Source organism: Gorilla gorilla, chromosome 16, assembly GCF_029281585.2.
Source record: "Gorilla gorilla gorilla isolate KB3781 chromosome 16, NHGRI_mGorGor1-v2.1_pri, whole genome shotgun sequence".
Taxonomy (NCBI): Eukaryota; Metazoa; Chordata; class Mammalia; order Primates; family Hominidae; genus Gorilla; species Gorilla gorilla.
In genome coordinates, this window is record NC_073240.2 from 91,089,175 (window position 1) to 91,109,798 (window position 20,624).

Here is a 20,624-nt window from a genome sequence, read left to right on the forward strand (position 1 = left end):
TCAGGTAGGAAAATAATAAGCCTATTTCATGATGAGGCAAGAAGACAGGAATCCTACAACAAATCCTCTAAGAAATACACTTCTGAGGAGCATAATGACAAAGAACATTATTCTGATAAAGGAAGAGAGGGACTAAATTCATCTGAAAATGGGTTGGGTGCAGTGACTCACGTCTGTAGTCTCAGTACTTCGGGAGGCCAAGGTGGGCAAATTGCTTGGGCTCACAAGTTTGAGACCAGGTTGAGCAACATGGCAAAGCCCTGTCTCTACAAAAAAACACGAAAGTTAGCCAGGCGTGGTGGTGTGTGCCTGTGATTCCAGCTACTCGGGAGGCTGTGGTGAGAAGCTTGAGCCGGGGAGACAGAGGTTACAGTGAGCTGTGATTGTGCCACTGCACTCCAGCCTGGGCAACAGAGTGACATGCTATCTCAATAAATAAATACATTCATCTGAAAATGATGAGGACAGACACAAACACAAAGAAAGCCATCAAGAAGCAGAAGTCACTCAAGATACAGGTCTCGTGAAAGGCATCATTGTAGTAGAGGGAAAAGAAGTAGTCTCAATCCAGAAGCAGAGAGAAGAACGATCATGATCTAGAAGCAGGAAAAGAAAACCATGGGCTGGACATGGTGCTTCACACCTGTAATCCCAGCACTTTGGGAGGCCAAGTCAGGCAGATCACCTGAGATTCAGGAGTTTGAGACCAACCTGGCCAACATGGCAAAACCCTGTCTCTACTAAAAATACAAAAATTAGCCAGGCGTGGTGGTGCATGTCTGGGGTCCCAGCTACTTGGGAGGCTGAGGCAGAAGAATCACTTGAACCCGGGAGGTGGAGGTTTCAGTGAGCTGAGGTCACACCACTGCACTCCAGCCTGGCCAACAGAGTGAGACGCCGTCTCCAAAAAGGAAAGAAAAAAAAAAAAGAAAGAAAGAAAACCATGGATCAGATCTTGCTCCTGTTCAAGATAAAAACTACATCTGTGTTGCGTGTGAAAAATAAGTAAATAAATAAATATGACATGCATAGGAAAAAAGCAGAAGTAGTACAGGAAGCAGAAGACAAGAGAGAAAGAAGAGCATTGAGAAACTAAGATTTAGCAGAAGTTTAAGCCAGATTTCTAGTTCATCTCTCTTCATAGGCAGAGGCACAGCAATGGATGCATAAGAAGCTTTAGCTAGGAGGACGGACTAGGCAAAGAAATTACAAGAACAGCAAGAAAAAGAAATAGTTGGGATGGGTGTTGGGGAAAAATTTTTTAAAAGAAAAAGAAATCATTGAAAAACAAAAACAAGAAATAGCTCCAGTTACTAGAGATTTTGTTCTCAATGTTGCTGCCCTGTTGGCATCAGGAATGCCAGTAACTCAGATAGCTATGGCAGCTCAAATGGGAGCCCTGCAAGCAACAGCTTTGGCAGAGACAGAACAGCTGTACCTAGGGATTATGACACAGCAGCTGGAAATCCAGTGAAATTTGCTGAACAAGAGGAAAAAAGTCAAGGCAAGAAAAACTGGGCAAACTCCCCATCTGCGGAACTATGACTTTGGGAAACAAGGACCAAAATGTCATATATATGGAAATTAGTGGGTATTAAGAGTGAAGATGAAGCTGGATGTAGCTCAGTTGATGAAGAAAGTTAGAAGACTTTGAAGCAATAGGAAGTACTGTATTTAGAAACTTAGATGCTCAGTATGAAAAGGCAAGATCACAGACCCACACACAAAGAGGAACGGGATTGGGTTTCACATCTTCGACGTGAGAAATGGATGCAGTTTGAAAAAGATCATACTTTTAAGGTTTGGGAACATATAGCCTTCTTGTTCTGATGTCAGGTCCTTGTTCCCAAAGAGCTAGCGTTCCAGTTTGTATGGGTGTTGCACTGGCTTTTCTTCCTCTCTTTTTTTTTAAGCTGTGGTAAAATACACATAACATAAAATTTACCATCATAGCCATTTTTTAAGTGTACAATTCCGTAGCATTCGATAACGTTCATAATGTGCAACCATCACCACCATCCATGTTCATATCTCTATTTTATAAACCTGAAACATGGCCGGGCGCGGTGGCTCATGCCTGTAATCCCAGCACTTTGGGAGGGCGAGGCAGGTGGATCACTTGAGGCCAGGAGTTTGAGACCAGCCTGAGCAACATGGTGAAAAACCCCAGCTACTCAGGTGGCTGAGGCACAAGAATTGCTTGAACCTGGGAGGTGGAGGTCACGGTGAGCCAAGATCATGCCACTGTACTCCAGTCTGGGCAACAGAGTGAGACTCTGTCTCAAAATAAAAAAAATTAAAAAAAAGAAAAACACCAAAAAACTGAAATGCTATTCCCATTTGCATTGGCTTTAATTTATTGAAAAATAAGATTTTTTTCATAAATATCAGATCAGTGATATAGGTGTTGTAATCACGTTAGACTCACTTTCACTAAACCTGACAGGACTATAGAAGGACAATATTTTTTGGTTCGTGAATTCTACTTTTTGAACATGAAGTGCTGTAGGTAGAATGAAATCTCATACATGCATTTTTTTGTGTCTGTTATCTTGTGTACTTTTGTACTTAACCTTGTACAGTTATTTTCATCTTTTAAAACATAAAATAAATGTTATGCAGATGTTCGTTAGAAGATCTTGCCACTGGTACATAATCCAGCACAAATAAGCTGGGTGGTGATGATAATAAAAATGGTTTTCTCCAAAGGAAAAAAAAAAACAACAGCAAAACTGTAGGAGAATATTTTCATACCTTGGGAGCTATGAAGAAAACAACTTCCAGATGTACCTACATAAAGTAAAAAGACCAATGGACTAGGAGAAAATATTTGCAATAAATATAACAAAAAAAGAATATGCATACAATTAGGAAAAAATCTAACTTACAAACAAACAAAACAAATGAGCCATTTGAAAAGTGGACAAATATCGTAGACATTTCCAAATACCAAAGATATGCAGCCTCACCACTATTCAGGGAAACTCTAGTGAAAACAATGAATTTGCATTTTTTCACCCATCAGATTGGCAAACATTTGAAAATATTCCTATTTTTCTCTTATTTTTGAGACAAGGTCTTGGTCTGTCATGCAGGCTGGAGTGCAGTGGTATAATCATAGCTCACTGCAGCCTTGATCTCCTGGGCTCAAGCAATCCTTCAACCTCAGCCTCCCAAGTAGCTGAGAATCACAGATGCATGCTACCACCCAAGGCTAATTTTTGTTGTTGTTGCTGTTTCTTTGTTTGTTTTGATACAGGGTCTCTCGCTCTGTCACCCAGGCTGGAGTGCAGTGGCATGATCTCGGCTCGCTGCAACCTCCGCCTCCCAGGTTCAAGTGATTCTCCCGCCTCAGCCTCCTGAGCAGCTGGGATTACAGACGTCCCGCACAATGGCCCAGCTAATTTTTGTACTTTTAGTAGAGACGAGGTTTCACCATGTTAGCCAGGCTGCTCCAACTCCTGACCTCAAGTGATCTGCCTGCCTCAGCCTCCCAAAGTGTTGGGATTACGGGCGTGGGCCGCCGCACCCAGCCAGGCTAATTTTTTCGTAGAGACAAAGTCTCACTATGCTGCCCAGGCTGGTCTCAAACTCCAGGGCTTAACCGATCCTCCTGCTTTGGCCTCCCAAAGTATTAGTATTACAGGCGTGAGCCATTGCACCCAGTGTGAAAATATTCTTAATATTCAAAAGTCGGTGAGGTTACGGGTAAACAGATACATTCTTATTACATTCCATTAGTACAAGTATCAAAGGCAAAGCCTTTGTTTGGAGGCAATTCAGCAGTATCTATCCATTTAAAAAACACATGCCCTTATTAAAGCAGCAATTCCAATTGAGAAATCTGTACTATGGGAATTAACATATGTGCATATAGATGCACGTGGAAGGATGTCATTGCAGCATCCTTTACAATAGCAAGAAATTGGGAAAAACATAGATGCCCACAAGTAGCATGATGAATCAAAGATGATGATACATCCAAATTATGGAAAATTACACACCATCAAAAAAAACTGCATGTGGAAAAAGCTCCAGAACTTAAATGATGAAAAAGTTTTAGAACTATATATAGAGTATGATTACTTTTAATTTTTATTAATTTTTATTTTTTGGGGTCTCACTTTGTCACCCAGGCTGGAGTGCAGTGGCACAATCTCGGCTCTTTGCAACCTCCACCTCCTGGGTTCAAGTGATTTTCCTGCCTCAGCCTCCTCAGTAGCTGGGACTACAGGCACCCGTCACCACGCCTGGCTAATTTTTTTGCATTTTTAGTGGAGATACAGTTTCACCATGTTGGCCAGGCTGGTCTTGAACTCCTAACCTCAAAGTTAGGTTGCAGTGAGCTGAGATCACGCCACCGCACTCTGGGCGACAAGAGTGAGACTCCAAATTATATAACAAACTTACATAGTACTGGAGGCATTATAAATTAACATACTCTTCATTTTTTTTTTTTTTTGAGATGGAGTCTCACTCTTGTTGCCCAGTGTGCAGTGGCGTGATCTCAGATTTTAGAGTTATTAGAGTGTGATAAAATGTGCACCTTAGAATATATAAAATATGATATTATAAGCCAGGATCTAGACTTCACTGGAGTCTGGGTGACGAAGTGAGACTCTGTCTCCAAAAAATAAAAAATAAATAAAAGAAACTTTAATGTAAGATTCAAAAGAAGAAATGAATAAACAAGAGGGAAATGCTAACTGTTAATTCACTTCTAATTATAATTATAATCCAACAGGGACTTTTTGGGACCTTTACAAATTATTCAAGAATACATATGGATGAACAAATAGTTATAAATATCAGAGAACGTACTGAAAAACAACTGCCACAAAGGGGAAATAACTAGTCTTACTAGGTATGTGAAACTATATTGAAACAATAAATAGCCAGGTGCAGTGGCTCACGCCTGTAATCCCAACACTTTGGGAGGCCGAGGTCAGGAGTTTGAGACCAGCCTGGTCAACATGGTGAAACCCCGACTCTACTAAAAATACAAAAATTAGCCAGGTGCAGTGGTGGGCGCCTATAGTCCCACCTATTCAGGAGGCTGAAGCAGGAGAATCGCTTGAACCCAGGAGGCGGAGGTTGCAGTGAGCCGAGACTGCGCCGCTGCACTCCAGCCTGGGCAACAGAGCAAGACTCCGTCTCAAAAAAAAAAAAAGAAACAATAAATAAAACAACATGAAAGTAATGCAGAAAGAAAAATGTAACTCAGTTAACTCAGTAGAATAAAATGAAGAAATGAAGGGTAAAAACTAAATCCAATTATGTATTAAATGTTTATTCAACCATTGTTAAAGGTGTGATGACTACATGCTAGGAACATACCATTGTTGACACCACAGTCAACAAGTCATGTTCTTATCCGGTTTATACTCCGGGTGTGGGAAGAACAAGGAGGCAAATGAAACAAGATATTTTCTATTGTCCTAAGTGCCCTGAAGGAAGTAAACAGGATGATGTGACAGGGGTTACTTCAGATAGAGTGTTAAGAAAGTTTGTCCAAGGATTAAAATTCGAGCTGAGACATAAATGGTAAAAGTCAGTCATTGAAAGAGCTGAAGTGAAGGAACCTAGATGAGAGTATTCCAGGGGACAGAACAAGTACAAAGGCCCAGACACAAAAATGTACTTGTGTTTGAAGAACAGCAAGAAGGCTAGAGCATAGTGAAGATGAGCGTGTATACGGTGAGGGGAGAGAGAGGCAAAGGAGCCGGACCATGTTGGGCCTTACAGGCTGTAATAGGGGGCTTGGGTTTCACTCTAAACTTAATACAGTACACAACATTAGAGTTTCTTCAACAAGGGGAGGTAAAAATGGATTATTTACACTTAATATAATAGGTTAGACAATAATTAGTTAAAAAAATAAGTTTTAAAATAAACTCAAAATACGCATAGATTTACTTATTTGTTGATGATAAGGCAAACCATTATTTTATCTGCTAACAAAGAAAAAAAAATGCTGTCAACTATAATTGTTAAGATGTCACCCACTACAACACACATCCAGATTTTAGAGTTATTGAAGTGTGATAAAATGCGCACCTTAGAATATACAAAATATGACATTATAAGCCAGGATCTAGATTTCACTGGACAAGTGGTTCACTTATATTATAGAAGGCTGACATGGAAAATAAAATTATAAACCCACACGTGGAAAAAGGAAGCATGATTAATAAAAATTCAAATGTGTGAGGTACCTCTATCTGAGTAGAAATTTAAAATGACACATTTCAGTACTGGAGTTACAAGGAAACAAACTTTTATATAGTACTAGAGGCATTATAAATTAACGTACTCTTCATTTTTTTTTTTTTGAGATGGAGTCTCACTGTTGTCGCCCAGGCTGGAGCGCAATGGCACGATCTCAGCTTACTGCAACCTCCACCTCCCGGGTTCAAGCAATTCTCCTGCCTCAGCCCCCCAAGTAGCTGGGATTACAGGTGCATACCACCACGCCCGGCTAACTTTTTGGATTTTTAGTAGAGACAGGGTTTCACCATGTTAGCTAGGCTGGTCTTGAACTCCTGACCTCAGGTGATCCGCCCGCCTCGGCCTCCCAAAGTGCTGGGGTTACAGGTGTGAGCCACCGTGCCTGGCTAACATACTCTTTCTAAATATCTATCTAGCAACATGCATTATGATTAGAAATATCAATTCCCTTTGATCCAGGCATTCTGTTTTTAGCAGAATAGGCACAACCGTTTGCATAAAGACTTACAGTAGTTTTATTCATATTAATTTAAAAAAGAAACAAAGTATCCAGTGTCTGTTATCCTAGGTGCTCTGCTACCTGAATCAGCTGAGAACACTCATTTTACCCCCCTGTTCTGCTTTGACCTACTCTTTTTTTTTTTTTTTTTGAGACAGAGTTTCGCTCTTGTTGCCCGGGCCAGAGTACAATTTCAGCCCACCACAACCCCCGCCTCCTGGGTTCAAGAGGTTCTCCTACCTCAGCCTCCTGAGTAGCTACGATTACAGGCATGTGCCACCACACTCGGCTAATTTTTTGTATTTTTAGTAGAGACGGGGTTTCTCCATGTTGGCTAGGCTGGTCTCAAAGTCTCCTGACCTCCAGTGATCTGCCCGCCTCGGCCTCCCAAAGGGCTGGGATTACCGGCGTGACCCACTGTGCTTGGCCAAAAGCTACTAATTTCCATATGTTAAACTTGTATTTAGTCACCTTACAGAACTCTATTATTAGTTCCAATTGTTTCCAACTGATTTGGATTTTCTAGATAATCAATTCATCTGTAACTATTATACATTCTGAAAACTAGTAAAGCAAATCTCCCATCACTGTCCTTTTTCCCTAGAAATATACTTCTGCATTTCTTGGCCACTCCTTTTCCCTGATAAATTTTGCCTTTACTGAGTTCTATAAACTCTCCTGACGGAATTATACTTGGTTTTCCATTTGATGTATTGCTCACCACCTTTGGGACTACTGTCATCTTTGCTTGACTCTTCCCAACAACGGGAGAGTTTGTAGCTCCATTTGTTCCAACTATTCCTTTGTTTTTCCTTTAAGATTTTATAATTTTATTGGAATCAATGTCAAGTATTCCATACCAAGTTAATTCCCAAGCACTAACTATCCTTTATTATTACTGTAAATGAGACTTCTTTAATTATGAATTTTCTAGCTGTTTTCTCAGAAATAGGAAATTTAATTTTGTTGGCTTTATCTCATATTCTGTCATTTTGCTCATATCATTTCCTTACTTATAATTCTTTAAATATATTTTCTATGTCCATAATCCGGCCACCTTACATTGATAACTTATCTCTCTTTCTTTCTTTACTATGTCACTTCTTCATTTGTTTTTGTATCACTCACTACAAATGTTTGTTAAAATTAGAGTAAACAATAAAAGATACTCCTTTTTTTTTTTTGAGACAGAATCTCGCTCTGTCACTCAAGCTGGAGTGTAGTGGCGTGAATATGGCTCACTGAAACCTCAACCTCTTGGGCTCAAGCAGTCCTCCTGCTTTAGCCACATGAGTAGCTGGGACCACAGGGGCACACCACCTGATTTTTTATAGAGACTAGGTCTCACTACGTTGCCCAGGCTGGTCTTGAACTCCTGAGCTCAAGTGATCCTCCTGCCTCAGGGTCCCAAAGGGTTGGGACTATAGGTATGAGCCACTGCACCTGGACGAAACACCCAACAAGAGCATTCATAAATGCCTACAGATTTCACCCTTGAGATAACATTGGCTCTGGTTCTTGGCTCTTGGTTTTGAAACTAAAATTGATTGCTCCAAGGAAAGTAAACTAGGTGATAAGGGGAAAGGGGAAGAAGGATATTTTTCACTATTCAGGTTGAACACTTGAAATCCAAAAACCTGAAATCCAAAACACTGCAAAATCCAAAATTTTTGAGTGCCGACATGATGCTCAAAGGAAATGCTCATTGGTCATTTCAGGTTTTGGACTTTCAGATTTAGGATAAGTATAATGCAAATATCCCCAAATCTGAAAAAGTCCAAAATCCAAAACACTTCTGGTCCCAAACATTTCAAAGGGATATTCAACCTGTATACTCATAGTGTGCCTCTGAATTCTGAACCACATAACTATATTCATTTCTTCAGAAAGTAAACAGTTACATTAATAAATGTGTACTTTTAATCAAAAATGCTTCTTATTCCAGTTTAAGAGTGTATTTAATATAATTTGGATAATCGCTCCTCTCAGCAACTACTAATTTTTATTATATTAGTTTTTCTTACTGCTATAATAGACTATTAATTTTTCTTTGTTATACTGACTTGCATTCTTGGGATAAATACTATTTGGACACAATGTATAATTCTTCTATTTAATAGTATGCAGTTTTCCTGCTAAAGAAATAATTTTAGGGCTAGAAAAGAATATCTAGTATCTTTGTAGATTAAAAAAAAAAACACTCAACACACAGAAGAGACAAAATGCAAAACAAACAAAAACCCTTAAGGCCAGTAAAGCCTAGATGATTTGTTTAAGGGCACATTGCTTGTTAACGGCAGTCAAAAAGAAAAAAAAGTCAGGTCTCACAATCCCTTGGTTCAACTGATTGTTGGCTAAGATTTTAGTTAGTAAGTAATTTTGTACCAGTACTAATACTCAATATTTGATGAACATCTTCCCCTTTTTTTTTTTTTTTTTTTGAGATAGAGTCTCACTCTATCACCCAGGCTGGAGTGCAGTGGCGCAATGTCGGCTCACTTCAACCTCCACTTCCCAGGCTCAAGCGATTCTTCTGCCTCAGCCTCCCGTGTAGCTGGGACTACAGGCGCATGCCACCACACCCAGCTAATTTTTTTTGTATTTTTAGTAGAGACGGGGTTTCACCATATTGGCCAGGCTGGTCTCGAACTCCTGACCTCGTGATCCTCCTGCCTCGGCCCCCAAAGTGCTGGGATCACAGGCGTGAGCCACTGCGCCTGGCCCATCTTCCTTTTTAGAATCAGGTTTTTGGATGATAACCAATTTATTCCACAAAATGCGCTTAGGTAGTAGGATTCCTTGTTCCAAGTTTTAAAAAATAACTTAATGTAACATACAGGTTTTAATGTACTTCAACTTTAAAAAATTCTACTGTGACCCCATTAGGGAGTCAGTTCTTTTTTTAACATCTATTATTTCATCTTAATATTATTTCAGTGCCTTTATGTTGACCTCATTTGGGCAGTTTTTTGTTCTTGTTTTTTTTTTGAGATAGAGTCTCGCTCTATTGCCCAGGCTGGAGTGTAATGGTGTGATCTCAGCTCACTGCAACCTCTGCCTCCCAGGTTCAGGTGATTCTCATGCCTCGGCTACCCAAGCAGCCAAGCAGCTGGGATTACAGGCATGTGCCACCATGCCCAGCTAATTTTTCTATTTTTAGTAGAGACGAAGTTTCACCATGTTGGTCAGGCTGGTCTCAAACTCCTGGTCTCAAGTGATCCACCCTCCTTGGCCTCCCAAAGTGCTGGGATTACAGGCATGTGCCACTGCCCCAGGCCAGAGCAGTTATTTTTGTAGTCGGCTATTTCAAATATATTGGTAGTATAACTATGTATATATCATCCCTTTAAAACAATGTTTTCTATTTCTGACTTCTATCTTCTTTATATCAATTAGGCCAACTACTTATTAATTTTTATTGTCTTTTCAAAGATCAGCTGGGTCCAGTGGTTCACACCTGTGATCCCAGCAATTTGGGAGGCCAAAGTGGGACGACTGCCTGAGCTGAGCTGTTCGAGACCACCCTGGACAACATGGTGAGACTTCATCTCTAAAAAATTCAAAAAATTAGCCAGATGTGGTGACGCATGCCTGTAGGCCCCATTACTCAGGAGACTGAGGTAGGAGGATGGGTTGAGCCTGGGAGATGGAGGCTGCAGTGAGCTGTGATCACACCACTGCACTACAGTTTGAGAGCAAGACCTTGTCTCAAAAAAAAAAAAAAAAAAAAAAAGATCAAACTTTTTAGTTCCTATTATTTTTACATTTTACTTATCTGATCTTACCAAATCCAATGTACACTAAATATTTAATAAGTGTCTATTAAATTATAAAGTTAGAGGCCGGGCGCAGTGGTTCACACCTGTAATCCCAGCACTTTGGGAGGCCGAGGCGGGTGGATCACAAGGTCAGGATATCGAGACCATCTTGGCCAACATGGTGAAACCCTGTCGCTACTAAAACTACAAAAATTAGCTGGGTGCGTGCCTGTAATCCCAGCTACTCGAGAGGCTGAGTAAGGCAGGAGAATCGCTTGAACCAGGGAGTCGGAGGTTGTGGTGAGCTGAGATCGTGCCACTGCACTCTAGACTGGCAACAGAGCAAGACTCCATCTCAAAAAAAATAAATAAATAAAAAAGTAAAAAAAGTTATAAAGTTAGTCTTTTTGTATTGTTAATACAAATCTCCAAGGTCCACTTTCTCTAATAACTGTGGCCCAATTTTTTTTTCTCTTTTAAAAAATTTTATTTTTTATAATATGGAATGCTTCACCAATTTGCATGTCATTCTTGCATAGTGGCAATGCTAATCTTTTCTGCATTGGTACACTTTTAGAATATATGCTACTGAGGCAAGCACTCCATCCCAATTTTTAAAATACATTATCACTATATTTCCTTAATTTTCAAATAAACTCGTATTATGTACACATTTCTATAGCCTGCTACATACAGTTAACAGTACTATAAAGCACATTCTCACATTTGAATTCTACAACCTAATATCACTTTTCAGATGGTAGATTCATGACCCAAACCCAGATTTTCTGATGCTAGATCTTGAGCTTTTTTTCTTTTTTTGAGACAGGGTCTCACTCTGTTGCCCAGGCTGGAGTGGAGTGGCACGATCTTGGCTCACTGCAACCTCTGCCTCCTGGGTTCATGCGATTCTCCCACCTCAACCTCCCAAGTAGCTGGGAGTACAGGCATATGCCACCAGGCCCAGCTAATTTTTTGTATTTTTAGTAGAGACACGGTTTCACCATGTTGACCACGTTGGTCTCAAATTCCTGACCTCAAGTGATCCACCCACCTTGGCATCCCAAAGTGCTGGGATTACAGGTGTGAGCCACTGCGCCCCACCTTGAGCTCTTTCTATTATGCTGATTCTCAATGTCCAATCTGACTCAGGTTTTAAGAAAGTATTTAAAAATTATCTCCGAGATGCATCTGTTTTAGATGTGTTCATCTTTATTTATACTTTTATGTATAAGTGAATACAACGTATGAAATTTTTAATTATCCTACAAAACTATATATTCAAAATTTCAATTTATTTGTTCCAAGATATATTTAGCTTTTAAACTTTTATCTTAAGAAAACAAATTTTGTTCTAAGCATTTATTTATTTATTTATTTATTTATTTTATTTATTTTTTTTTTGAGACAGAGTCTCGCCCTGTCACCCAGGCTGGAGTGCAGTGGTGCGATCTCGGCTCACTGCAACCTCTGCCTCCCGGGTTCAAGCAGTCTTCTGCCCCAGCCTCCCGAGTAGCTGGGATTACTGGCGCGTGCCACTACGCCTGGCTAATTTTTGTATTTTTAGTAGAGACCGGGTTTCACCACATTGGTCAGGCTGGTCTTGAACTCTTGATCCATCTGCCTCGGCCTCCCAAAATGCTTAGATTACAGGCATGAGCCACCGCACCCGGCCTATTTATTTTTAATTTATTATTTTTTTGAGACAGAGTCTCGCTCTGCTGCCCAGGCTGGAGTGCAGTGGCATGATCTCGGCTCACTGCAACCTCCACATCCCAGGTTCAAACGATTCTCCTGCTTCAGCCACCTGAGTAGCTGGGACTACAGGTGCACACCACCATGCCTGGATAATTTTTGTATTTTTAGTAGAGATGGGTTTTCACCACATTGGCCAGGTTGGTCTCAAAATCCTGACCTCAAGTGATCCGCCCGCCTTGGCCTCCCAAAGTGCTGGGATTATAGGCATGAGCCTATAAGCCCATAGGTGGAAAAGAAAATTCTATAGCTGTAAAATGTACATGTCTGGCCTGTTGTAAGCATTTAAAGTTTACATTTTATAGCTATAGAATTTTCTTTTCCACAATTGTTGTTACTTAAGTTTTCAATGTAGCATCTATTTGAGTGCTTTCTACCTATGGGCTTATTCAAGTACTTAAAAGAAGCTCATCTAGAATCTCACATATAAAACGATGAAATAATGCTAAATAAATAGTTCCCAAGCTAGGGTCCCTACACATCTCAGTTTTCATGAAGGTAATAAAGACAATCTGTAAGCAGATTGTGGGCCACCACACCCGGCCAAAGTAAAATTTGTAAATGAAAACCAAGGGCAGTGCAAGGGCTAGATAGAAACCAATACATCTAAAAGTGCGGAGGGTTTCTCAGGAGCTCTCCCAGAGCACCATCTGGTGGACATCTGGCAACTTTTACTAGTATCAATAAGGAGATGGACACAAGGTTCTACAGGCTGGTTACTCAAAAATCCCGTGGAAACTCTCTAAAGCTGCTGCCATCATTAGCTGACTACACATACCTGGATGAGGTCCAAGATTCCAAGTTCACTCTCTGAGGAATCCACACAAAATACAAAGTAGAGGGTAGCATAGTGCCGGTAGATCAGTTTGTAGTCAGAGCCACCAATCAAACTGCAGAAGATGGGAAACATTTAAATGCCCACAGCTTAATTAAACACATCAAAAAGAAACCTTGTGCCAAAGAATGAGAAAGGACCCACTGGAAAGGAGAAGGCCAAACGCTAGAAGCAGGCCATTCTTACTAGGTGAATGGCAACCAAGTTTGGCAGAGGTACCTAAAGCCACCTTACCTCACCTCTTCTCCTGCCTATCCTCCCAGGTATCAGTCATCTAAATGAGCAATATCAGAAACACAATAATTGAACTGCGCCCCAAAGAGAATTGTGTCTCTCCCTGAGCAGATCATGGTGAGACCAGTTAAAGTTGCATCGAGTACCCACCTGACACTTGAGTACTGTCAGAAGATGCAATAATGAAGGCCACTCACAAATGGATATATGGGGAGAAAAATGAAGCTGACAGTTTACCTTCCACCCTCCAAGAAGTTACAGATGTTGTCATCCCGCTTGAGGACTAGATGGAAAGTCTCTCGAACAATCTGCTGTTGAATTTCTTCTGGCTATGGAACAAAAAGATAAGTGAATCAGTGGGCAAGCCTGAAAAGCTACATCCCATCCATGGGGATGGACAAGGGAAGAAGTGTTTCTAAGCTGGGAACATCTAAACATTTAGTACTTGTTTCTAGAAATGATAAAAATGATGAGAAAAAATAAGAGTGAATCTATGAAAAATGGGTGACAATGCTCTGATACAGGAATTAAGATAGGGTATATTTACCTAAATATCTAAGTCACTAACCATTACTGTCCTATAGGTAAGCTGATATTTAAACAAGAAAAGGAACATTGATAAACTCTCATACAAAGTCAGAGAATAACTGGAAGGCCTGATCCTGAAATATTTTGTCTTCCCCTGGAAAACACCTATGACAAGGATATAATAAATCTCAACAGGTCTAACATTTTAAGAAGGTCAAGATGTGGGCCAGGCACAGTGGCTCACGCCTGAAATTCCAGCACTTTAGGAGGCGGATCACAAGGTCAGGAGTTCGAGACCAGCCTGACCAATATGGTGAAACCCCATGTCTACTAAAAATACGAAAAAAAAGAAAAAACAAAACAAAATAAAACAAAAAAACAATTAGCTGGGCGTGGTGGCGCATGCCTGTAATCCCAGCTACTGGGGAGGCTGAGGCAGGAGAACTGCTTGAACCCAGGAAGCAGAGGTTACAGTGAGCTGAGATCATGCCACTGCACTCCAGCATGGGCGACAGAGTGAGACTCCATCTCAAAAAAAAAAAAAAAAAAAAAGGTCAAGAAGTAATCATGTAAATGTTTTAAAAAGTTGTATTGGCAAATACAGCTGCCATCTTTTGTACTGGTAATATAGATACTACATAAGATGGTGTGTTACTCACCAACAAAGTATTGTTGAGAAAAATAGATTACAGATTAAAATTTTGAACAGAGAGCTACAAATAAAATGTATTATTATTATTATTATTTTTAGACAGAGTCTTGTTCTGTTGCCGAGGCAGTGGTGTGATCACAGCTCATTGCAACCTCCACCTCCGGGTTCAAGCGATTCTCCTGCCTCAGCCTCCCCAGTGGCTGAGATTACAGGTATGTGCCACCATGCCCGGCTAATTTTTGTATTTATAGTAGAGATGGGGTTTCACCATGTTGGTCAGGCTGGTCTTGAACTCCTGACCTCAAGTGATCCACCTGCCTTGGCCTCCCAAAGTGCTGGGATTACAGGTGTGAGCCACCATATCTGGCCTTATTTTTTCACTTACTACGTGCATAAAAAAGCTCAACTCTGATGAAATCACTTTGATAACTCACCTTTGATTTCTAATTATACATATGAGTTTCAGAAGAAGTATGGTTAAAAGGGTAAGAGAGGGAGAAACCAGCAATTAAGACAGATAATAATTTAAAGCTCTAGAGCATTGCTTCTCAAATCTTCATTTGCAATGAATCAGCTGTGAATGCTGTTAAAATAGATTCGGATTTAGCAGGCATAGGTTAAGTCCTGAGATGCAAGTCTAGTAAGCACCAGGCAATAACATTTCTGCTGGTCTGGGGACCACACTTTGAATAACGAAGCATAAGAAAACCTTCAAATTGGACTTGCCCCAAGAGTTAGAAAATAGGTTCAAGTAATTTTAATCCCTTTCTTTCTATAGCCCTGAATTTAGCTTTGAAATGGTTATTTAAAAGAAACAGAGAGGGGAAAAAAAAACAGGGAAAACGTAATTGTGGGGAAATTACTTTGACTTACATGGGTATGGAATGGCTCACAGTATTTACTGACTGAATGAAAACTTGCTAATCATTGGTCACTACAAATTTGAGTAAATTAATCACTATTTTCCTCATTTCCATTTAAAGAACAAACAAAGCTCACAGATGACAGGATGCTGTAGGAGACTAACTCTATATAAGCAAAATACAAAACATGCTAAGCATCAGCACTTTTTAAAACTGACAAACACATCTTTTGAACTAAAGCCTTTTATCTGACTCTGGGGGAAGTGGCAGCAGTGGGGAAGTGGTACGAAATGATGAGGCTACCTAATTTCTAGTTCAATAAAAAGGTAAACTACCAATTGCTTATATGCCTCAGTGAGTTTAATAACCCCTCATATCTTTTTAGTACTCTGTAGTTTTCAAGGTACTTTCATCCATGAGCTCATGAGGTCTTATAAAAATCCTATGATCCAAAGATACACGAATGGTCAATAAACACATGAAAAGATGCTCAACATCATTAGTCATTTTGGAAACTGAAATCAAAACCACAATGAGCTGGGTGCGGTGGCTCACACCTGTAATCTCTGCACTTTGGGAGGCCAAGACGGGCAGATTACTTGTGGTCAGGAGTTCGAGACCAGCCTGGCCAACATAGCGAAACCCCATCTCTACTAAAAATACAAAAATTAGCCAGCCATGGTCGTGGGCACCTGTAATCCTAGCTACTCAGGAGACTGAGGCAGGAGAATCACTTGAACCCGGGAGGCAGAGGTTGCAGTGAACCGAGATCACGCCACTGCAGCCTGGGAGATAGAGCGAGACTCAGTCTCGGGGGGGGAAAAAAAGCCACAATGAGATACCACTTTACACCCACTAAAATGTCTTTAATCAAAAATAAATAAATAAATAAATAACGAATGGCAGGGATGTGAAGAAACTGGAATCATTATACATTGCTGATGGAAATGTAAAATGGTGCAGCCACTTGGAAAATTTGTCAAATAGTTTGCAGTTTCTCAAAATGTTCACCATAGTTACCATATAATCCAGCAATTCTACTCCTAGGTATATAACCAAGAGAAATGGAGTCATAAGTCCACATAAAAACTTGCACAAGAATGTTCATAGCAGCATTAATTAGAAGAGCCAACAAGCAGAAACATCAACTTATAAATTGACAATCAAAATATGGCATATCCATATAATGGAATATTATTCAGCAATAAAAGAAATGAAGAACATCAGATACATGCTACAACATGGATGAATCTTGAAAACATTATACTACATGAAACATGGCAGACACACAAAAAACCACTTATTTATTATTCCATTTATAGGCAACGGAATAGGCAAATTCCATTTGCCATTCTGGAACAGGCAAATTCCATTTGCCATTCTGGAACAGGCAAATACCATTTGCCATTCTGGAACTGGCAAATTTAGAGGGAAAGAGACTCTCTGGGGCTCGGAGAGTCATGGAGAAATAGGGAGTGACTGCTAATGGGCAGAGGTTTCTTTTTGGGGTGATGAAAATGATCTAAAATTGATTGTGGTGATGGTTACACAGCTTCTGTGAACATGCTAAAAAACACTGAATTGTCCCCTTTAAATAGGTAAACTGGGGCTGGACACAGTGGCTCATGCCTGTAATCCCAGCACTTTGGGAGGCTGAGTCCGGTGGATTGCTTGAGCCCAGGAGTTCAAGACCAGCCTGGGCAACATAGAAAGACCCCGTCTCTATAAGTAAATAACATAAAATAAATAAGTAAGCAATATGGCATGTTAGTTTTATCTCAATAACCCTGTTAGAAAAAAACTAGGGGGGAAATTTGCATACACACAAATGCAAATACAAATAGTTACGCTGAATACTCATATACATACATATATATATACTTTTTTTTTTTTTTTTTTTTATTGTGATGGAGTCTCGCTCTGTGGCCCAGGCCGGAGTGCAGTGGCGCTATCTTGGCTCACTGCAAGCTCCGCCTCCCGGGCTCATGCCATTCTCCTGCCTCAGCCTCCTGAGTAGCTGGGACTTGGAGGTGCCCGCCACCGCGCTCGGCTAATTTTTTGTATTTTTAGTAAAGACGGGGTTTCACCGTGTTAGCCAGGATGGTCTCGATCTCCTGACGTCGTGATCCGCCCGCCTCGGCCTCCCAAAGTGCTGGGATTACAGGCGTGAGCCACCGCGCCCGGCCTGAATACTCATATTTTTACCTCGATGTAATCTACTTAATAAAATGTAATCTAGCTTTAAAAATCTTATGAAGGAGTAAAATTATTTTTTCATTTCTAATTGACAAAAGACAATAAAAGTCTGAAAAGGGTTTATTAACTTGTCAACAGACGCAAGAGTAGAAAAGGTGGAGCTGAAGCCTGAACACGTTTTCTGGCTCTTTCCCCTCTTCAGTTCCACCAGTCCCCCAATTACGTAACATTTTGAAACCCTGCCATGAAGAAATATAATCTTCGAAGACAGGAAGCAAATACTGATGTTTATGTGTTTGCAAAGGAACGTGTTGGGAAAATTCAAATTTACGTAATCACTTATTGAGCCCTTATGCGGCAGCATTTATAATTTCTCATCATTTTTCCACTTTTAAACTGATTTTTTTCAACCCTAAGAGTGAAGGGTATCTAGTCTCTGGAAAGTCCTAGCCAACACTGAAGCAAAATAATTCCAAAAAAAAAAAGAACTTTTCCAGACCCTCTGGCTATAACAAAAACTTTCAGAAACTTAATATTTCTTCCTCATGAAACTGTGGTCAACAACCAAAAAGATGACAGAATGTGACTTCAATCACTCAAATTCTCATCGAGGCACACTCCCCACTATCGCTTCTATCTCGTTCCCAGAGACCCAAGGGAAAATGTCACAAAATGGCACAGAAATGCCAGGATCAAGAAAAGGGTCAGAGAGAGCGGGGCAGTAGGGCGGGAGACAGAAGGCCTGGCACCAGCCTGCGCCTAGGTTAAATGCTTAAGTAGGCTGAGGGTCGTGCTCGGTGCAGGAGCCCCAGGTGACCAAGGAGCGGTGCCCCCGGGCGCCGAGAGGCCAAAGAGGAGGGAAGACATAGTGGGCGCCCTGAAGGGGCGTGGTGAAGCCGGGCCGCACTCACGAAACGCTGGTAGAAGCGGACTAGCCGTGGCTTCCCATGGTTGTTGAAAACCAGAATCGCCTGAATCATCTTTGCCAGCCACGGTTCTCTCAGCACCGGCTACTCCCAGAAAGCTCCTCCTTCCGCCACAACACGGTCACTTCCGGTTGGTGCGCTGCTGAGAGCGGCACTCGGAAACTTGGCTCCGGCGCTCACGAGCCCTAGCACCCAAGGGTCCGGCCTCTCTGACGCCTTGGAGAGGGCTGCGGGGTCCCCTGCGGAGGGCAGGTGCGGATGCCGAGGAGCGTGGTCACCTCGGCTAGCGTTGGTTGGCCGGCCAGGATGCGAATCCGGATCTGTGTCCCTCGCCCAGACTGACGGCTGGCCCCAGAAGCCGAAACGACCGTCAGCCGGGTTGCCAAAACGGAGAGGCGGCGGGAGCTTGCTTTTCTCACCGCCCGCTCCAAATCATGCACTCCCGCCATCCCCTTAGCGCTCGCAGAACGTTCCGCGGAGTGGAGACGCCGGTCATTCGGCCGTTCCTCGGTTAAGGAACATTTCGTTCATTTTTATTTTTCAGTATTATAATGCTGCAGTGAATTACGTAGCTGTCTCTCCGTGCAGATGGGCTGTTCCTCTATGGTAGACGGTGAATGGTGGAATTAAGGAATTTTTAGTGCATTTCCATTTAAAATCCCAAATCGATCAAGTTCTTATTTTTGTTTGTTCTTTTAATGACCCAGTGTGGGTGAAGTGGAGCACGTCCGTATACTGCAGATGGAGCAGCGGATACAGATGCAAATCGATCCAGAGGACTGTTTGGCGATATGGATCAGAAGCCTTTAAAATATATAACAGTCCGGGCGCGGTGGCTCACGCCTGTAATCCCAGCACTTTGGGAGGCCGAGGCGGGCGGCTCATTTGAGGTCAGGAGTTCGAGACCAGCCTGGCCAACATGGTGAAACCCCGCCTCTACTAAAATTACAAAAATTAGCCGGGTGTGGTGGCGCGCGCCTGTAGTCCCAGATACTTGGGAGACTGAGGCAGGAGAATGGCTTGAATCCGAGAGGCGGAGGTTGCAGTGAGCTGAGATCACACCACTGCACTCCAGCCTGGGTGACAGATATATAACATATATATATATATAACATTAGACTCAGCGTTTCCAGCTCTAGAATTTATGATAAAATGATTGTGGATGTGTGAAAAGATTTAGCCTCAGGAACATACATTTCTGCCAGAGTATCTTCAGAACAGTAAAAAAAAAGAAGAAAAAATATATATCTCAGCAGTGTTATTACACGGGAAAATGGGAAGAAAATTATTACAAAAATGAGAAATTGGTTAAGTGCATTGTTCTACATTGAATATGAGAAATATTAAATAGATAATAAAAATCATGCTGGGAAAGATGATACGGAAGTGTTCATGACATCTGTTAAGCTAAAAGATTACACAAAGTATGTACAGGGACAACCCACTTTGCACAAGATTGGAGGCAAATACACCAAAATATGAATCATGTATCTGATGGAATGGCAGAGTCAGGGTGTTTGATCTGTACAGGACCCCGGAACCACACTTCCCTGATTCAAAGCATGGTTCTGCGGACTGCCTGGGCACCCTGGGCAAGTTTCCCCATCTGTAGAAAAGGTGTAATATCAGTTTCCTAAACTGGAAAACTGGAAAATGAGTCTACTGACTGCAGACAGTTGTTATAAACACAAAGGGAGTTAGTATAATATTTGTAAGCACTTGGACAGTGCATGGCACATAACTGAGTACCACATAGGTGATTTAAAAACATCTTTGGGTGGTAGGATTATCAAGTTTTCCTTTTTTTTCCTTCAAAGAAATATGTACTACTTTTGCAGCCAGAGTTCTGGGGTTTGCTTGTTTGTTTTTCGGAGATAGGGTCTTACCCAGGTTGGAGTGCAGTGGCACAGTCATACCTCACTGTAACCTCAAACTGCTGGCCTCAGGCGATCCTCCAGCCTCAGCCTCCCAAACAGCCACCATGCCTAGTCCAGTTTTTTGTTTTTTTGTTTGAGATGGAGTCTCACTCTGTTGCCCAGGCTGGAGTACAGTGGCACAATCTTGGCTCACTGCAACCTCTGTCTCCCGGGTTCAAACAATTCTCCTGCTTCAGCCTCCCCAGTAGCTGGGATTACAGGCACATGCCACCA

At 41.4% G+C, this 20,624-nt stretch overlaps 1 protein-coding gene, 1 non-coding gene and 1 pseudogene across 2 annotated transcripts in view; 1 reads left to right on the forward strand and 2 right to left on the reverse strand.

Annotated features, from left to right (window-relative positions):
- AP3S2 (adaptor related protein complex 3 subunit sigma 2) overlaps positions 1–19,385 on the reverse strand; it is a 58,381-nt gene extending 38,996 nt beyond the window's left edge. Inside the window, exons 1-3 of the mRNA XM_019010768.4 lie at positions 18,460–19,385; positions 13,547–13,638; positions 13,019–13,130 (exon numbers count right to left, since the gene is read on the reverse strand). Coding sequence (XP_018866313.1) covers positions 13,019–13,130; positions 13,547–13,638; positions 18,460–18,528 — 273 coding nt within the window. The 5' untranslated portion in view covers positions 18,529–19,385. The remainder of the gene's footprint in view (positions 1–13,018; positions 13,131–13,546; positions 13,639–18,459) is intronic.
- Positions 1,159–1,781, forward strand: LOC109023467 (arginine/serine-rich coiled-coil protein 2-like; annotated as a pseudogene).
- Positions 10,980–11,086, reverse strand: LOC115930854 (U6 spliceosomal RNA). Its single transcript, XR_004067453.1, has one exon. It is a non-coding gene; the product is annotated as a U6 spliceosomal RNA (small nuclear RNA).
- Positions 19,386–20,624: the final 1,239 nt, after the last annotated feature.